General features: G+C 51.6%; 7 protein-coding genes across 7 annotated transcripts; 3 read left to right on the plus strand and 4 right to left on the minus strand.

The window, feature by feature from the left end:
* Nucleotides 1–227: 227 nt before the first annotated feature.
* BCR38DRAFT_526516 (uncharacterized protein) lies at nucleotides 228–3006 on the plus strand (the record flags this gene model as incomplete). Its single annotated transcript, XM_040865358.1, has 4 exons — nucleotides 228–557; nucleotides 627–836; nucleotides 908–2454; nucleotides 2516–3006. The coding sequence occupies 4 exons, from the start codon at nucleotides 228–230 to the stop codon at nucleotides 2535–2537; spliced, it is 2109 nt and encodes a 702-aa protein (XP_040713253.1). The 3' UTR covers nucleotides 2538–3006.
* A 179-nt stretch (nucleotides 3007–3185) lies between these two features.
* Nucleotides 3186–4125, plus strand: BCR38DRAFT_374818 (putative N-carbamoylsarcosine amidase). Its single transcript, XM_040857328.1, has 2 exons — nucleotides 3186–3895; nucleotides 3951–4125. Exons 1-2 carry the CDS (start codon nucleotides 3359–3361, stop codon nucleotides 4092–4094), a joined length of 681 nt encoding a protein of 226 aa, XP_040713254.1. The 5' UTR covers nucleotides 3186–3358; the 3' UTR covers nucleotides 4095–4125.
* A 600-nt stretch (nucleotides 4126–4725) lies between these two features.
* BCR38DRAFT_459938 (uncharacterized protein) lies at nucleotides 4726–5898 on the minus strand (the record flags this gene model as incomplete). The annotated part of the gene is made up of 5 exons (XM_040862349.1): nucleotides 4726–4773; nucleotides 4825–5384; nucleotides 5440–5517; nucleotides 5576–5683; nucleotides 5739–5898. The coding sequence occupies 5 exons, from the start codon at nucleotides 5896–5898 to the stop codon at nucleotides 4726–4728; spliced, it is 954 nt and encodes a 317-aa protein (XP_040713255.1).
* A 404-nt stretch (nucleotides 5899–6302) lies between these two features.
* Nucleotides 6303–8187, minus strand: BCR38DRAFT_459939 (major facilitator superfamily domain-containing protein; the record flags this gene model as incomplete). Its single annotated transcript, XM_040862350.1, has 7 exons — nucleotides 6303–6731; nucleotides 6791–6990; nucleotides 7053–7070; nucleotides 7100–7389; nucleotides 7553–7857; nucleotides 7931–8034; nucleotides 8142–8187. 7 exons carry the CDS (start codon nucleotides 8185–8187, stop codon nucleotides 6303–6305), a joined length of 1392 nt encoding a protein of 463 aa, XP_040713256.1.
* Nucleotides 8188–12543: 4356 nt separating this feature from the next.
* BCR38DRAFT_443272 (uncharacterized protein) lies at nucleotides 12544–13505 on the plus strand. The gene is made up of 2 exons (XM_040860865.1): nucleotides 12544–12655; nucleotides 12723–13505. Exons 1-2 carry the CDS (start codon nucleotides 12616–12618, stop codon nucleotides 13262–13264), a joined length of 582 nt encoding a protein of 193 aa, XP_040713257.1. The 5' UTR covers nucleotides 12544–12615; the 3' UTR covers nucleotides 13265–13505.
* Nucleotides 13506–14796: 1291 nt separating this feature from the next.
* BCR38DRAFT_488090 (putative acyl carrier protein) lies at nucleotides 14797–15404 on the minus strand (the record flags this gene model as incomplete). Its single annotated transcript, XM_040864230.1, has 3 exons — nucleotides 14797–14843; nucleotides 14943–15072; nucleotides 15174–15404. 3 exons carry the CDS (start codon nucleotides 15402–15404, stop codon nucleotides 14797–14799), a joined length of 408 nt encoding a protein of 135 aa, XP_040713258.1.
* Nucleotides 15405–16038: 634 nt separating this feature from the next.
* On the minus strand, nucleotides 16039–16809 carry BCR38DRAFT_349031 (NADH-ubiquinone oxidoreductase 23 kDa subunit mitochondrial precursor; the record flags this gene model as incomplete). Its single annotated transcript, XM_040856460.1, has 3 exons — nucleotides 16039–16314; nucleotides 16379–16499; nucleotides 16571–16809. 3 exons carry the CDS (start codon nucleotides 16807–16809, stop codon nucleotides 16039–16041), a joined length of 636 nt encoding a protein of 211 aa, XP_040713259.1.
* Between the last annotated feature and the right edge of the window lie 27 nt (nucleotides 16810–16836).

Below are 16836 nucleotides of genomic sequence, written 5' to 3' on the forward strand. Positions count from 1 at the left end.
TTGTTGGCATGCAGTCACTGCCAACACTCCCAGGTCTGGTGAGCACCAGATCAGTGATGACATCCTCTACAGAAGTTGCAATACGTAGCTAAGCACTTCATAAGCATCAGCTGCGGTCTGATCCCTCAGCTTGAGATTCTCCCCTTTGTTCTTGCTCTTTCCAGCCGCATTTCAAGGTCTAGGTACTCTCCATCCTTCTGTTTTGCTTTCCAGATCATCGGCTCAAAATGGCTTTACCCAACGACCTAAACTCAAAGCCAGAAAGCCCTGCCAATGCTGGAACCGCGCTGTCAGATTTCCTGCCCGTTCCTCACTCAACAGAACTAGTCACAAACCCCGGCAAGCAAGATGTCTCAACTGCTCTTGCCGACGAGCCCACGCTATCGCATGCTCTCGCAATGGACGACCACGAGGAAAAGGGTGCCTCGCAGCAGGACCATGCCGAGGAGGATGTGGCCAATCTGGGGTGGAACGAAACAAAGGACCATATCGTTAATCCCCTTATCGGAAATTTGGAGAATGAAGATCTCTGGCTGCTCATCCGACGATTTAATAAGGTTGGTTTCGACATTACTAGAAGTGCCTTTTGACATCGTGGCGGTGAGTTGTAGCTGACACCATAACAGCAAATGTACCATGTCCGGGAAGTATCCCATGTCGTACCTGGGAATTTGGACCTAAACATCGCCTACGAGGAGGAGTTCTCGCCAGACAAGTTGCGAGCCACCATCGAACGTCTATACATGACTGTCGTCATCGGTCTCATCAGCGTAGTCAAGCACCTAGCCCGTCTACGGTCTTGGCGGGAAACCAGGAGGACGACAGCATTCTGTACGGTAGGTTAAAATTAAATGCATTCTGATGTTATATATCGATGAAGACGCGATAGCTGACACACCCTCTGTAGGCATATTTTGTTGCATGGACGTTCGATTTCATCACCCCACTTTTGGCTGCCACGGTTATTGCGTTGATTATCTACCCCCCTGTAAGAGCTTACCTCTTTCCTCCAGCTCCAATTTCTCTCGTCAACAGCAGCTCTGGTGGTGTCCAGAAACCCATAGCCGGAGTGCTGGGCAGTGTCAACAGTGCCACGGGCGCTCCCGAGAACCACAAGGGCGAAGCCGTCGAACAGGAGGCTAGCAACTTCTTCAACGCCATCAGTTCCATCTGTATCACCGGCGCAACAGGAAAACATCCCCAGTCCGATCCGCACACAGACGAAAACGGTCCAGGGAATGCCGTTCCCGACCCCGCTGGTATTGCCATGGGTGCTGCCGATGCCAAAGACGTGGCGGCTGGCGGCACACTAAGCAAACAGTTTGACAAGACCAAAGTTCCAATCGAAAACTTGATGTGGACTCAAATGCGATCCGTCATGCATGGAATCGCAGATATTTCCGACACGTGGGAGAGGTTCGCTAATGCCCTTTCACCAACGACCCCCTTCCCCCGCGACGTTGCACGTATGAGGCTTGCGACTCTGGTCGTGCCTCTTCTGGCCATCTCCATGTTTGTTACGTCGTACATGTTCATGAAAGGCATGACGCTGGGCGCTGGATTGGTTTTCTTCGGCGGTCCCATTTTTACTCGAGGCATTAAGCTGCTCGACAGGAACTTTCCCCATTGGCAGAAACTGCTGGAGCTTCGCAATACCGTCCTAAAGGGCGTGCCAACCAACGCCCAACTGACCCTTACGCTTCTTCGTGTTGGCGAAGCCAATAAGGCGCCATTGCCTCCGCCACCGCGTCTCTCTGAAGCCCCTCCGGAACAGCCGGTAGTCGTGACTGACGCGGACCTGCGCGCAACGGGAGCAGAGCCGCCCCTCAATGCCACCGAAGCCGAACTTGAGCTTGCAATGCAGTGTGATACCGACATCTCCCATGAAAACGGTGACGATGACATTGATGCCACAAAGAATTCAAAGCAGGGTAGGAAGGGGAGCAGAATCCTCGGCTTTTTCAAAAGTACTACTAAGGGGCTCGTCAAATCGGCCATCAGAGCAGACGCGATGCGTGCCAAGGCAGGCTCTAAACCTGCAAAGGCACGCCTGGGCGCTGTGATGACAGCCAATGACAACCTGACATCGGGACCGATTGAATTCAAAGCTAGATACAAGGGCCACAAGGGACACGTCTACATCAGCACCAAGGCCACCATCCCCGCCGTGGCTTTTAGCACCGACGTCACCATCGAGAAAGTTGGAACTGTAGACCGAGAAGACCTGCATCCCGGCTGGAGCATCGCTGTCAGCGACATCAAGGAGCTCAAGAAGATTGGTGGCTACGGGTGGAAGGCCAAGATCGCTGTGGGATGGTCCCTGGGCCGCGAAATTGCCGACGGTCTGGAGATCACAGATAGGATGGGTGTTGTATGGGAGGTGACAGCACTGCCCCTGAGGGACGAGTTATTCAACCGCCTCATTGCCATGGGGGGCCAGAAGTGGGAGGCTTGGTAAGGTTGTTTTCCCTTTGAAATTATGCCACTTGTTTGTGTCTCTGACTGAACCGACTAGTGCTAGAATGTGGGCGGTATAATTGGCCCAAAGCAGTTACTTATCAGCTATACGACATTACACGATACCTAACTCGATTATTTTGGTGGCAACATGATAATCGGAGCATATGGCGTACTACGTATTTGGCAGAGAGTGTCTCTATCTGTGACTTGGATAATGATGTACAGAATTCGAACGTATATTAGACCCGGATTCTCTACGGGAACATCCGGAGGTACACAGGCTGAGGGAACCCCTCGGGGACACGGGGAAACCTCAGATCAACTGCTGTAACCGGTCGAGGTCTTAGTTGTGGTGGATCATATGGGGCACTGCGTGGGGAAGTTACGAGATCAATGCACCTAACCTGTACATTCCTGTGACAGGATTGGTGTGGTTTTCTGCGCATACTTGGGCGACCGGATGCCTACGAGCTATCTAAGTGTGATTCGTGGTCTACATATTGGGTTAAGTACACGATTGACTTGGGACATAGTGGGGAAATATCCATGATAGGAATCCCCATAACATGTGACATATTCTAGTTCATAGAGATTCCAAGTGTGTACGAAGGTAGTAGGGTATTTCAGAACTTGCCGTATTCTTGTAGTGTGCCGATCTGCCGAGGTCGGAGTGGTTCTGACGTGTCTGGATTCATTTCGGAAGCGGTAGCCGAACAAAGGCGACAATTCACGGAGAGCACCGAAATCTGTGATAAGAATCCATTCTATAGACTATCGCAGATATCGACAGCATGTAGGATAAAAAAAGAAGAAGAAAAAGAAAACCTTCCCAGTCCGTTACACCGACGCCTGAATTACAACAGTTCTAGGCAACCACCTTCACTGATTCCACTCAAACATGACTTCTGCACTCGATGCCCACTCCCAAGCCGCCTCGCACCAACAATCCGACTTTGGCAACCGGATGGGCTGGGGCAGTAAGCCCGCACTTGTCCTGATTGATGTCTGTAAAGCCTACTGGACCGAAGGCTCGCCCTTAAACTGCTCTGGCTACGAGCCAGCGACTAAGGCACCTGAAGCCATGCGGCATCTACTCGCAGAGGCCCGCTCCTCGGCAATCCCCGTCATATGGACAACTGTCGAATACACCGACCTGGATATGCGAGATGCGGGCCTTTTCTGGCTAAAATCCAAGTCCCTCGATGTGTGGAACGTGGGGGACACGCGTGGGTACAACGGCTGGGTAGACGGATTGGTACCCGAAAGGGGCGAGATGGTAGTCAAGAAGAAGTATGCGAGTGCTTTTTTCGGCACGAGTCTGGCTACAGATTTGAGATTGCTGGGCGCAGATACGGTTGTCATTTGTGGAGTGAGCACGAGTGGCTGTGTGAGGGCGAGTACGTTGGATGCCATGCAAAATGGATTCAGACCCATGGTGAGTGGTGACCTCGACATAACCACGCTATATAAACTGGCCAACTAATAGTCAGGTTGTGGGGACCGCCTGTGGAGACCGCAGTGAGGAGATCCAAAGAGCGAATTTGTTTGACTTGAACGCCAAGTATGCGGATGTGGTCAGTGAAGATGAGGCATTGGAACATTTGAAGGTTGGATGGCCACAGCTTGGAACTTGAATTAAAAATAGAATATCCCCCGCCCGCGACTGTAAGACGGGAATGTAGCTCTGTGAATCGAGTAACAGTGATGATACTGTCTCTAGTTGCAACTGAAAGATGCCCAGTAAAGTTTTGGTTTATGAGTACCAGATGTTTGTTTTTCTTTCCCATAGACGCTAGGGTTGAGGACGTCGAACAATAATGATGACACTGTCGCCGTAACTGCCCGATCGACCCGTTACATGATCCCAGTTAAGACCAAAGTAAAGATGACGCCAGGGTATATCAATAAAGCAAACGGATCCATAGGCTGCGCTTCCAATTTCAGGTGCCCTCGACCACTTTGTATCCCACGGTTGCAATACTCTTTGGGTGAGACGATCTTTCGTGAGACAGAGCGGCTTTTTTCAAACTCGGAGCTGTAAAGACTGCAGCTAATGCAACAGCATGGATACTAGCCAATATGCTACCTGGTGGGGGTGACATGCCAGTTATAGATCAAATCTTTGTTCATTGTCAGTGAATGACGGTCTATCATCTCCATTTTTCCAGCACAAATAATGCCTACCACAAGAATGAGGGCCCAATTTCCCCAGGCTCTCCTTGCTTCATCCCTAAATCCGCTACCAGTTGGTGATGTTTCCAGGACCTAAAATATCGCAATCGCATTCGGTGGACTTGCCACGCCCCCAGGAACCTGTCATCGTCAGTAATCATCTGCTTGGCCATCAAACTAGTGCAGTCATACTTTCAGTGGCACGCTGCTCACGAAAAATGTCCACCTTTTCAACTCTTCGCATTTCCGGCTCAGGTTCTCGAGATCAAACATCTCCCCAATCGGCAGTCCCCATCCTGCCAGCAACCATTGGTGGAGCAACCCACCGCCAATAATCTCATCCTCCCACTCCTCACCCTCCCACTGGCCCCCTTTGGCTGTGTGGGGTCCGGCGATTGGCGCCCTCTCAAAACTGGGCGTGTCGGACGCCACCGCTGCAAATCCAGACTCCCAGATCCACTGCAGCACTTCTTTCGTAGCTTCCAAGCCGATGAAGTCGGGCGAAGAGCGGCATGCGAGCGCCTTTTGCTCGGTTAGGGACAGCGACTCGTAGGCCAAGGTGAAGCCGGAGCGGAGGAAGAGAATGTCACCGGGCCGAAAAATAATGTTATGCTCTTGAACGAGCTCTTTCAAGTGTGACAAGGGAATAGCGACGCTCGACATGGCGGACAAGGGGATAGAACGCTTATGACAGTAAGATAAGTAGTCCAGAAGTACGCCTCGACCTACCACGCCGCCCTTTTCTACCCAGGCTAGGGATTGTCAACGCACGGCATATCGTTGGACGTATCTACCGTGAGGGCTCACCGTCTATGCCAATGTTCTCCGGCTTCTCTAGATCAGCTTGAGATGTGTTGTTATAAAACCTTATTGCTTTCTGGTATCCTGGAGCTTGTGAGTGTCTTTGGAAACGAACTCGCTCGCCAGGTTTTCCCATGCGTACCGTAATGCCGGAATCCATCCCATTGACTACTACACTGCGTGTTGAAGTTGACATGGTCATCATTAACAGACCGACCGCCTCTGTTACACAACTTCCACTCAAACGGATCTCGATCGAAACTTCGGATACGACGGTTTGTTCAATGGCCAGTCCAAGGATATACGTTCTCCAGTTCGAATCTCCGAGGCTGCTTCGGCCACCACGTTTGGTGTGAGCAGATTGAGAGCCCCGAGCTTGTCCGAGTTGCCGTACAGACCCCAAGCATTGCCGGGCGGGCCGTTGGGGTCGAGGGGTAGTGAGGAGAAAGGTGGGCGTGGTGGCATGGTTGCAAGTATGTCGGCATGTACATATGAGAACTGTCCGTTTCCTGCGGTATGCTCAAGTCTTTTGAAGTAGGAGAAGAATGCTGTTTCCATGCCTGCTTGGACCCTTCAAGCCCAATCGGCAACAAGTCCGATGCGGCAACGCCTGGCCGGGCGGCGTTGTACCGAGTCTCTGGAGCTAGTCTACCTGTACAGTGATGCGATTGAGCGGGGTTGGGTGACCTGTGGCAACCCGGCCGCGCCCTACGCCGATCGGATATGCAGTTATGGAGGGGTGGGGTTATGGCGCATCCCCCTGTATCGTGATGTCACTTTTTCGGGACGTCACCTACAAGTGCAGCATAGGCTGTACTAACTTCGCTGTGTAAATGGCAGCAGATCTCATGTATCTACCATATACAAAACTACCGTAAACCTTGAGTTCTGTTTAGTATATATATCGGGAAATTCAGATTCTCCCAGTCAGTCAAATCCCCAAACGCACTCACATTCAAGTCCGCTTCGCGTTGTGCCCTGGTCGCCTCAGACATCTCCACCCGAACATGACCCCCAATCCCCTGCAGTCGATCCCGCTTGTCATTCTCCCACTTGAGAAGGAACCGCAATACTACGACGATGACAACCTCGAGCAGGTGTGCGATAATCATGCTCCAAATGCCCAGGGTATACCGGGGCGCCTGTTCCGTTTTGTAGAAGAAGGGCCCGGCGATGTTGCCAGTGCAGTAGCCGAAGAAAAGGCAGGCGGACGTGACAACCTTTTTGGTGTGACCCGCCGTATTGGCGGTTTGCAGGGAGAGGAGAAGCACAAAAGAGGCATTGATTGAACCGGTCAACTGACAAGCCACGATTTAGCAATAGTCCAAGTGGCGAAATGGGCGGGGTGTTGACTTACATAGTAGCAGATTAATCTACCGATGCTGTTATCCTGGGGCAGGAAGCGCATACCAACAGCCCCGGCAATGTTGGGCAGAAGGAAGATGACGATCATGTAGCAGCGATTACTAGGCGGCATGCGGTCGTTGATATAGACGCACCCCAACACGGCCACAAAGATCAACGCACCGTACGGAATCTGCAGGAGCGCAGTGGCCACTTGTAGAGTCAGCAAACGCATGAACTAAAGTTCGTACAGTCAGCCCATGAAAGAAACTCACAAGTTGAATAGTTGAACCCTTTCACAATCAACGTCCCAAAATTCGACACCCCCCCCCCCCGTTCACAATACTCTGCATCAGCGCAATCGCAAACAAGAAACACAGCTTGTAGTCGGCAAATGCCTCCCGGACCTGGTACGGCTTGAGCGTCTTGTTCTCGATACCCGTCTGGTTCTCCCTGAGCCTTTCGACCACCAACTCCTTCTGATCCGCAGTGAGATGCTTGGTCGTCACAGGACTGCTTGGAAGCATAAAGAAGATCATGATGCCCCGGATGCAGCACAAGGTACCAATGATGATGAACTCATACTTCCAGCTCGGAAGCGCGCCCTTAATGCTCCCAATGGCGTAGCCGAGTAGCCCGCCCAGTGCGATGCCCAGGCCATTGGCCGTGTACCAGAGGCCGATTTTGATGGGTTATTCGCGGCGAGTATACCACATGCTTCGCTCCGATTAGCAAATCCGGCATTTCTATGTTGACCCTGGGAAAGAGGCCATACCTTGTGATGAGCATGAATGCAGGGTCAGCACACGCCTCGGCTGCTCCGCTGAGGGCTCGTAGGGCAGCCAGGGTAGCAAAATGGGTCGAGACGGCTTGCAGCATGAGAAGTACACTCCAGGCGAAAATGTTGATTCCCAAATATTTAGCCATGGGGAATCGCTGCAGCAAGAAATTGGTCGGTAGGGCCCAGATGAGGTACCCAACGTAAAAAATGCCAGACAGCCAACTATATTCAGTGCCGCTCAGGTTGAGGTCCGTTCGAATGCCGAAGATAGCGGCGTAGGAGAGAGTCGTCTTGTCGATCTGTTTGAGCAGTGTTAGTCTTTCTTTTAATGGGATCGCTGACTAAATGAATTTCGGGTCCAAACACGCTCACATAGAAGAATGCATAGCAAACGGCGAGGTACGGCAAGATCATGAAGTCGATCTTCCTCATCAACTTCCTCTCCAATGCCGTATCGATGGGCACATGAATCTCGTCTGGATTGTTGAGCAATGCAACGCGGTATCACCGCCGCCATGGCTGGAAATTTGAAACTTGTGGTACTTGGGCGTGTCATTGTCAGGATTTTCCACATGTTGCGTACCCGCGATGGTGTCGAACCTCTGTGCCTCGGTGTCTTTGGAGTCCATGGGGGGTTATTATGGTCTATGAAGTGTGGAGCAACTAGGAAGGAATACGTTTTATGGCCAAACCAGTGTTAACCAGACATATGCTAATATGATGGTCGAGTCTGAAGGAGTCATACAGTTCCAGCAATGTAGGCCACCGGAGAACAGCATGCCCTTCTCTTGTGCATATCCGTCACCCCCGCTATCCCTGGCTTTAGTAACCCCACAGGAGACATATCATATTCCCCATGGGGTATTGACCGGGTTCCCACACATGTCCAGATCGGGACCTTCACATGCATTATCCAAGCAGGATGACCCCCAAACCAACTGCAATATTTCCGAACCATGCATTTTCTGGTGGGCCAGATTGGACAAGACGGCAAAGGGCGACACAAGTATATTCACTGCAAGACACCCCAAGAAACGGACACGACAGCACGAGCTTGAAGGCGGTCCAGTCGGCTTCGGCGAGCAAATTGACTTTATATGGTAGAAGCCAAATGTGCGGTCGTTGTGAATTGAAAGGTAGAGTATAGGGGCGAGGTTTCTCTAAGAAGGATGTGAGATGAATTCGCCCGTGGTAAAGATTGATTTGTTTTCGACAGTGGCTTGGAATGTCGTTTGGGAGTACGTTACTGAACTTCCGGGGGGTTCAGAGACTAGCTTCATGGCTGCAAGGATGGCTACAAAGGTGATATTGGGAGAATTAATTCATTCAGTGTTAGCGGAGGGTACTCGTGACATTATACCAGTTGGTTGCAACAATCTCGGCGTTGTTGATCGGGAAGGAGAACACGTTGCCTGAGTTTAGCCGTAACAAGTTCCCAAATCGGATACGTCGGCGTATCATTAGTCGTGACTATGGAAAGTCCTTCTATCAGGAAAGCTTCCGTGTAGCTCTGCTCGACGCGCTACGGGGCTGTATTGAAGGACAAAAGTCCCTTCATGAGTTCGGTTTCTCCACCGAGATATCTCAATTCACAATCTTATGATCAACGAAGACGAGGCAAACCCTTCCTGGCCCTCGTTCTTGATCGACTTAGACTTTGCTATCAAAGTGCATCGAGACGGCGCCTCGGGAGCAATGTAACAACCTTGTTGCTCTTTTCGGTCTTCGCCGCTTTCTGTCTTGGCCGACCATTTCATACGGCCCGGGATTTTCCCAAGGCGAAGTACATAATAGTAGATAGAAATTATTTACAGTAGCCCCATTGCCCTGCTTAGCACGGTAGGGAAGGTAATAGAGACGGCGATGAGCCAGCGTATCACCAAAGTAGCTGAGGCGGCCGGCCTACTACCAAACGGCCAAATGGGTAACCGCGCTGGGAGGTCCACCGAACTGGCAATACGTATAGTTGAGGACGTGGTCTATACGGCGTGGAGACGCGGGGGCATCGCCTCGCTGCTACAGCTAGACATCAAGGGGGCATTCGATACGGTCAATTACAGACGGCTGATTTCCATATTAGCCCGGAAAGGCTACCCGGAGTGGGTTCAGGAGTGGGTACGCAGCTTCGTGGAGGATAGGACGGTACGCCTCCGGTTCGATGGCAAGGAGTCAGAGCCAATCCCCCTACGAGCTGGCGTCCCCCAGGGGTCACCGCTATCCCCGATACTGTTTATATTATACATTTCAACGCTGTACTAGCGGAGCAGCACCCACTACTTTTAGTAGTCAGGTTCGCGGACGACACGAACCTGCTAAGCGTCGGCACCGATCCAGACACGACCTGCCGTCGGTTGGAGAGCGCATGGGCTACGTGTCAGCGGTGGGCAGTGAGGCACGGGATGAAGTTCGCTCCTGACAAGAGTGAGCTAATGCACTTTACTAGGGCCCGAGAGCCCTTGCCGCAAAGTATTCGCCTTGGGGACGCCACAGTGTCGCCGGTAGTCTCAGCGAGGTTCCTAGGAGTCTGGTTCGACCGCAAACTGACGTGGCACGCCCATGTTGAGCGTGTTAAAACAAAAATGGCAACTCAAAAGCTAGCCCTGATAAAGCTAGTCAATATGTCGTGGGGCTGCGATCTTATACGGGCGAGGCTGTTATATACGGTGGTTATCCGTAGCGCGATCGCCTTCGGGGCGACTGCGTGGCATACTATAAGTGAGGAACCGGCAGGGCCAGCTAAGAGCCTGATGGGGATACAGAACGAGTGCCTCCGGGTAGTCTGTGGCGCCCACAAAGCGACGCCGGTTCGCCACCTGGAAGCAGAAGCAGCAATCCCGCCACTAGACCTCTATCTTAGTGCCCGGGCTGCTAAGTTTGAAGAACGGCTACGGCTTAGCGGGAAGAGAAATCTGCTTCGCAGCGCGAGCGCTAAAGCGTCACATATACTCCGGTAGGATAGGCCGGCGAAGAGGAAGCAGGCGTCGCAGCTACTCCGACCGGCAGGGTACACTATGGAGAAGGAGGCCCGGGGCTCCGAGTGGATGAGTGAGGAAAATGAGGTCCCGGCTGCCCTCCTCGGCCACTGGAGGAAGAGATGGCTCACCGGAGCAGAGCATCACGATCGCCAGCGACGCGCTATCGCTGAGGAACCGGAGGGCCCTTCGATGCAGATACCGAAAGGGGGCAAGTATTTCGGCCTGAACCGACTGGAAGCGTCTACGCTGTGCCAGATCAGGACGGAAAAAATAGGACTAGCAGCCTTCTTATTCAAGACAGGGGCTTTTGGCGTGTACTCGCCGCTATGCCGCTGTGGCGACGCCCCTGAGACGGCAGAGCACGTAATCCTCTTTTGCGGGCTGTTGGAAGGACCGAGGGAACGATTACGGGCCGCTATCGCACCACGGCCACTATACTCTCGCAGAGACCTCGCAACGGCAACAGGAGAACCAGTAGTTAGTGGGACTATTGTAAGGTGGCTGCTAGGGACGGGTCGGACAGCTTCAAGGCCCAGATAGCATCGATCTTCTCAGGGGGGACTTTGTTGGTAGGTTGAGAACCAACGTAGTATGGCAGTGAACGCAACGCAGTCGCCAATAGGGCGAACCGACGACGCAGCGTATGTATTTGGTCCAGCCATTAGGGCACGGTTTCACATACGGGAGTACTAGTAGAGGTACCGGGGGCTTCGAGCCTACGGCGTATTTAATAATAATATTTACAGTATCGACTATCTATACCGGTTTTGGTATTGTATTTTCTTCACAGCAATTCCGAGTTTTAGTGCGGTTCAAGACGCACGGTATAGCAAACCTAGTTTCAATTTTATTCGCTTACTATCTGCCAACCTATATAGATAATTTCGTATTTTATGGAGACGGGATTAAGCAAACGTCCCCTCCCCCCCCTCCCCCCTCGCCGCAACTCGGAGAAACTATGAAGATAACATCGGCACTCCTGTCCTAAAGAGACATAGTGAGTGCGATCATGTTGCCTACACTATCCAATTAGTTCTTTTTGTCTGGTATATTCAATAAGCTCATCACTATATTCACCCTAATATTGCTGAAGCCCCTTTATTTACGAATGGCCCCCCCTTCCACATATATTGCTTTGACTGTCTGGCCATTGTTGTAGGTTGGTGCGTCGGCTCCCTTGTAGCCATAGTTCACTCGTGCAATTCCCCTCGAAGATGCTCGAAACAATACCATGAAGATGCCCCCTGCTACCAATACAGGCTGATGGACATATCGAATGACATACTATTTACCCATCCATACGACAGATACTTCGACTCCAACGGGGAAAGAAAGAAAGTTTGGGGCTCCTGTTCGTGTTGCTTTTCGGCTCTATTTAAATGTAGTTACTACCCCAAGCTTCACGCAGGCTACTGGTAAGGCTGCTGACTTTAGGTGTTCTTGTACAGTGTTTGCGTTGCAGGACATGCAGGGTCATCTTCCTTGCTAGCTCTACTTTTGAGTTCGATTGAAATCCTTCTACGTCGACTAAAGATAGGGCTGGCGTAGCTGGCAACTTGATGCCACAGTCCGAAATGACGCTCGTTAAGACGAATGCAGGTACTGCATGAACCTATCTGCCACTGCTTCGCCAACCGCTGCTGTTCTTCTTTCCCGGTTACTTTAAAACCCCGGCCCGTTCATACCAGTTGTCCGAGATTTTATCTGGATTCACGGAAGACAGCAATGTGGAATTATTGTCTGGTTGTGGTGGGCACAGGAAGTCGACCCGTGAAGTCGACTCGAGCGTCTTCCCGTAACACAACGGTAATCAGGGGTTATGGCGTCCAGAGCCTCTGGTAATACGATATCCAACTGACCCATATTATCAGGGTTTGCGAGAGGTCGATACAACTCGGTAGAACATCGTTGTATGTAAGGAGCACCCCACATGACCTCGGTTGCGGACCACTGATAAAAGTGTCCGTCCACACGATAGCGAACGCACTTGTTTTTATATCCTACCGTAAATTTTGAACCTGAAACCCCGGAAGCCAACTAGCTATACCATACCAGAGTACCAAACTACAAATCACTGACACTATGCATCTGGACCTGGAAAAGAAAGTCGTTCTGGTGACCGGTAATTAGACCCCCAACCGACTCCAAACCCACAAAAACACTTGATACTTGACTAACTAGAACTCCAGGGGGCACGAAAGCCATTGGCCGCGCAATTGTCCACGGCTTCCTCGCCGAAGGCGCAACTGTATACTTCTGCTCCCGCACCGCTTCAGACATCAATGCGGCCAACTCGCAGTTGCAAGTCGACTTCCCGTCCGCCAAAGCCGTTGGCGAGGTCGTGGATGTCTCCAGCTCTAGCCAGCTTGGCAACTGGGTTTCGTCCTGCGCATCTGTTGAGGGGAAGATAGATGTCATCGTGGCCAACGTCTCGGCCATCTCCATTCCCGACACGGCCGAGTCATGGCAGAAGACCTTTGACGTGGATGTAATGGGTACTTACCATTTTATCCAATCTGCTCTGCCTCATCTGGAGAGAACCAAGGGCGCTATTGTTACCATTGGTTCAGTCTCAGGGAGAGATGTCGATTTCAGCGCGCCTAGCCCGTACGGAGCCATCAAGGCGGCGTTGATTCACTACACGACACAGCTGGCGCACACACTGGCACCCAAGGGGGTCAGGGCAAATAGTATCAGCCCGGGAAACACATATGTGGAGGATGGGGTGTAGGGTGGGATCGAGAAAGGGAACGAGGATCTGTTCAAGAGCCAGTTGGAGAAGAACGTTATGGGGAGGATGGCTAAACCGGAGGAGGTTGCGGATGCGGTAGTGTGGATTGCGAGTCAGAGAGCTAGTTTCGTGAGTGGTGCTAATCTGAATGTAGACGGGAGTCTATGTACGGGCGTACAGTTCTAGGTAGAATGTTAGCTGGGTGAAAGAGCCCTGGTGCGGCTTGGACCCCATAACCCCACCACGCACCCCTCCCCCACCCCAACCTGTAATTCCCTTCTTTACCTTGTTATGTAGCCCGAAAGCCAGTACCAGTGCGATCCGACACCGTATGTTGTATAATAAGCCGGCACAATCCGGAGGATTAGACAAGATATGGAGGCCTGCGCGCCCGAACAGCGTAACTGCACTGCGAAGATTGACTTTGGTCGAGTTGGAGGTTTCGCAAGTACGATCAACCTTGAAAGACTAAGGCGCAATCATGCCGTTGAGAACCCAGAGTATTCAGGAAGGATCGAATCCTTTACTATAGAGATGTTATTGTTGGATCAAGAGTACCTACAAACATAGGCCTAGTATAGGCCATTGATCCACTTACATAACTATATGTTCATATCTTCAATATGTCAAAGGTGGTCTCCAACTGAAGATGTCTGCGAGGACAAACACGCTTCGCGGCAGACAAATTCTGAGATAGAGCAAGTTCTCCTGGTTGAAGTTGTCCAAGTTTCTGGATCTGGTTGATACTTCCCCTCGGAATTATCTTGCTTGCTTCTGCTGGTCAATGGTCCTCGCCTTCTGTTGGACAAATCTTCCAAGCCGAATTCGGAACCTGTCCGTCTAGTCCAAGAACTGGACATGCGATTTCAACATGTAGACTGTCTCAATATCTAGCTATGCTCATTTTCTAGTGAGAAGAGTTGGCCCCCAAAACCTGCAGGTCCGATAGCTGGTCAAGAAATTTGAATGCGCTGTAATGTACGGTGACGTTGAGATTCATGCCCTCTAGTTTTCCAAGAGGCCACTAGGGCTTGTAGATCAAAATGTGTATGTCTTTGAAGTTGAATGCCACCTTGTCGTGTGATGCCATGTTTGGTTGGGTCACACAGATCTTGGTTGGGCCGGGCGCCTGTTGTGTATGCTCCTCCATGTCTTGGCTGTACTTAATCATTCCCGGAGAGGAAACAGGCCAGTGATGTTGAGAGCCAGAAGATTCGGGCAACGTGCAACAAAGCCTTCCTCTTAACGGCACTCCAATATATCAAATTTCCGCCACCAGTCACATGCGAAGCAAGACTATCACTGAGGCGCCGACGAACGGAGAAAAGATCAATACAGTAGTACACTGACGCGAGGACGGTTCCCGTGGGGTGTCCGGCAAGTCGCGTTTCATGGCCGTCTCATCGCCACCCGCCACCAGACGTTGTCCAGGGCACCGTGACTTCCTCCTTGCATACACGATTGCCGCCCCCATACCCTACCCCTTAAAAATCTCGGAGTGGCGTTAAATAAATGTACAGGTTGATGGGGATTTAGTTGGCGTCGGGCTGGCTTAGGATGTATTCCACTGCCTTGTCCACTGTAGCATTTTGTTAATGAACAGCTCAGTTCAAGGTGGATGGCCATGGTCGCCCGTGGACAGGGGGGGTGCTCAGATGTTGAGCAAAGGGAAGCTTACCGCTGTGGATGGCATCGGCCTCCTTATCCGGGATCTCAATACTGAACTCTTCCTCTATCGCCATGACCACCTCAACGGTATCCAAGCTATCCAGCCCCAGGTCGTTGGAGAAGTGAGCAGTGGGCTTGATCTATATTCGCACCGAGTTAGCACGCTCGAGGGTCTGTCGTCTAGAAACCACGGCCTGTCTTTCCCGATCCTCCCCATCCGACAATCGTAGATCGTACGTACATTGGTAGAATCGTTGACCTTATCAAAGCCCTGGAGGATGCCCATGATGCGGCCTTCAACTTCCTCCTTCTTCAACCCTGCAGCGGCAGAGTACATGCGCATCGACATGGCAGCGACGGGTCGCATGGCAGGTGTGGAAAGAACAGCTCTCGAAATAGGGACACGGGCGACGGGTCGTACGGCGATTCGGGATGCCGCAACGGCGGTGCGGAGTAATGCCGTGCGGAACATTGTGATGTTTGTTTTTTCCCGGAGAGAATCAATTGACCTTATTCCCGAGAAGAACGGGTGAATGAAGCGGGTCTAGTGGTGGACGGCGGTTTGATTTGTATTGACTGAAGGTGCAAAGTGGTTACGTTCGTCGAAATTCCAAGAGCTTGAAGATTAAATTTCTTGTCGGATCAAGAGTGTCTCGAGCTTCTCAAAACTAGCGCCTAATCGGCCTGCTCAGAGCTTAACTCCGGCAGTAAGCTGTCACGTGATCCGCCGTCCGAACTCAAGTCCGCGGTGATTTGCAGCTGCCAATTTTGTTGGCCAATGATGATGCGCCTATTTCCAGTAGCCGTCACGTTTTTTAGTGGCCCTGAAGAAAGCTGCAAGAAATATATCAATCAAATCAGCAACGGCTTGTTCATGAAGCTGAATATTCAAGTGGTCAGGAGCATAGAGCATTGTTCAAGTATGGACAAAAATGACATAATGAGGATTTGGACCGGGAGCATGTTCATTCTGCATCCTCTACATGGAATGACCTCAACTGGAAACGAACTCCAAGCCATTGCCCTAGGACAAATGATATATGCTGCCTTTGCTCTACTAAAATGTACATCTGACACCTCTCGTATCATCATTAGGACCCCCCCTTTTATCTGTAGGGCGAATCCGCCCGGATGACAGCCGCCAACTCAGGCTCCCACTTGTCTCCATTCGCCAGCAGCTTTTCCTTATTATACAGCAGCTCCTCTCTTGTTTCTGTCGCATACTCGGCATTGGGAGATTCGACGATAGCATCGACGGGACAAGACTCCTGGCAGAACCCGCAGTAGATGCACTTGGTCATGTCGATGTCGTACCGCGTGGTTCGTCGGGAGCCATCGGCTCGCTCCTCAGCTTCGATGGTGATGGCTTGCGCGGGGCAGATCTGCATTTGGATCATGTTCAGTACATTACGTTCGAGTGCTTCAGGTTAGATATATATGACATACGGCTTCGCATAATTTGCAGGCAATGCAGCGTTCCTCGCCCGAGGGATATCGTCGAAGTGCGTGTTCACCACGGAAACGCGGCGAGATAGGACCCTTCTCGAAGGGGTAGTATATTGTGTAGCTGTTAAGATTCTTCGTTAAGCCTCTGATATGAACGTGATGCTGCCAATGCCAACCAGGGCCGAAACGTACGGTGGTCGGAAGTACTGCTCCATCGCGACATACATGCCGCGGAACATCTCCGTCATCAGGAAATAGCGTCCATTCTTGTCCATGAGGCTCTCCTGGTCTTCGTCCCAGGGCGTCGGTCGCTTTTGGCGGAAGCCAGCAGGTGGCGGGCCTGAAGGTGTGGCATAGTTGCGTTGCGCGACTATTCGGGCAACCGCTGCCGCTGTTGCTGGTGATGTGCGAGGGTGCTGCTGTCGGCGCATGAGTTGGCGCGACAACATGGTGGCGGT

Source organism: Pseudomassariella vexata (assembly GCF_002105095.1).
Source record: "Pseudomassariella vexata strain CBS 129021 chromosome Unknown BCR38scaffold_11, whole genome shotgun sequence".
NCBI lineage: Eukaryota > Fungi > Ascomycota > Sordariomycetes > Amphisphaeriales > Pseudomassariaceae > Pseudomassariella > Pseudomassariella vexata.

Excerpts from the sequence above, each read along its gene's own strand:
- BCR38DRAFT_374818 (XM_040857328.1), top strand. The coding sequence starts at position 3,359 with ATGACTTCTGCACTCGATGCCCACTCCCAAGCCGCCTCGCACCAACAA. Across the intron at positions 3,896-3,950 it reads AAAATGGATTCAGACCCATG|GTTGTGGGGACCGCCTGTGG; the intron begins GTGAGTGGTGAC and ends ACTAATAGTCAG.
- BCR38DRAFT_443272 (XM_040860865.1), top strand. The coding sequence starts at position 12,616 with ATGCATCTGGACCTGGAAAAGAAAGTCGTTCTGGTGACCG. Across the intron at positions 12,656-12,722 it reads GAAAGTCGTTCTGGTGACCG|GGGGCACGAAAGCCATTGGC; the intron begins GTAATTAGACCC and ends CTAGAACTCCAG.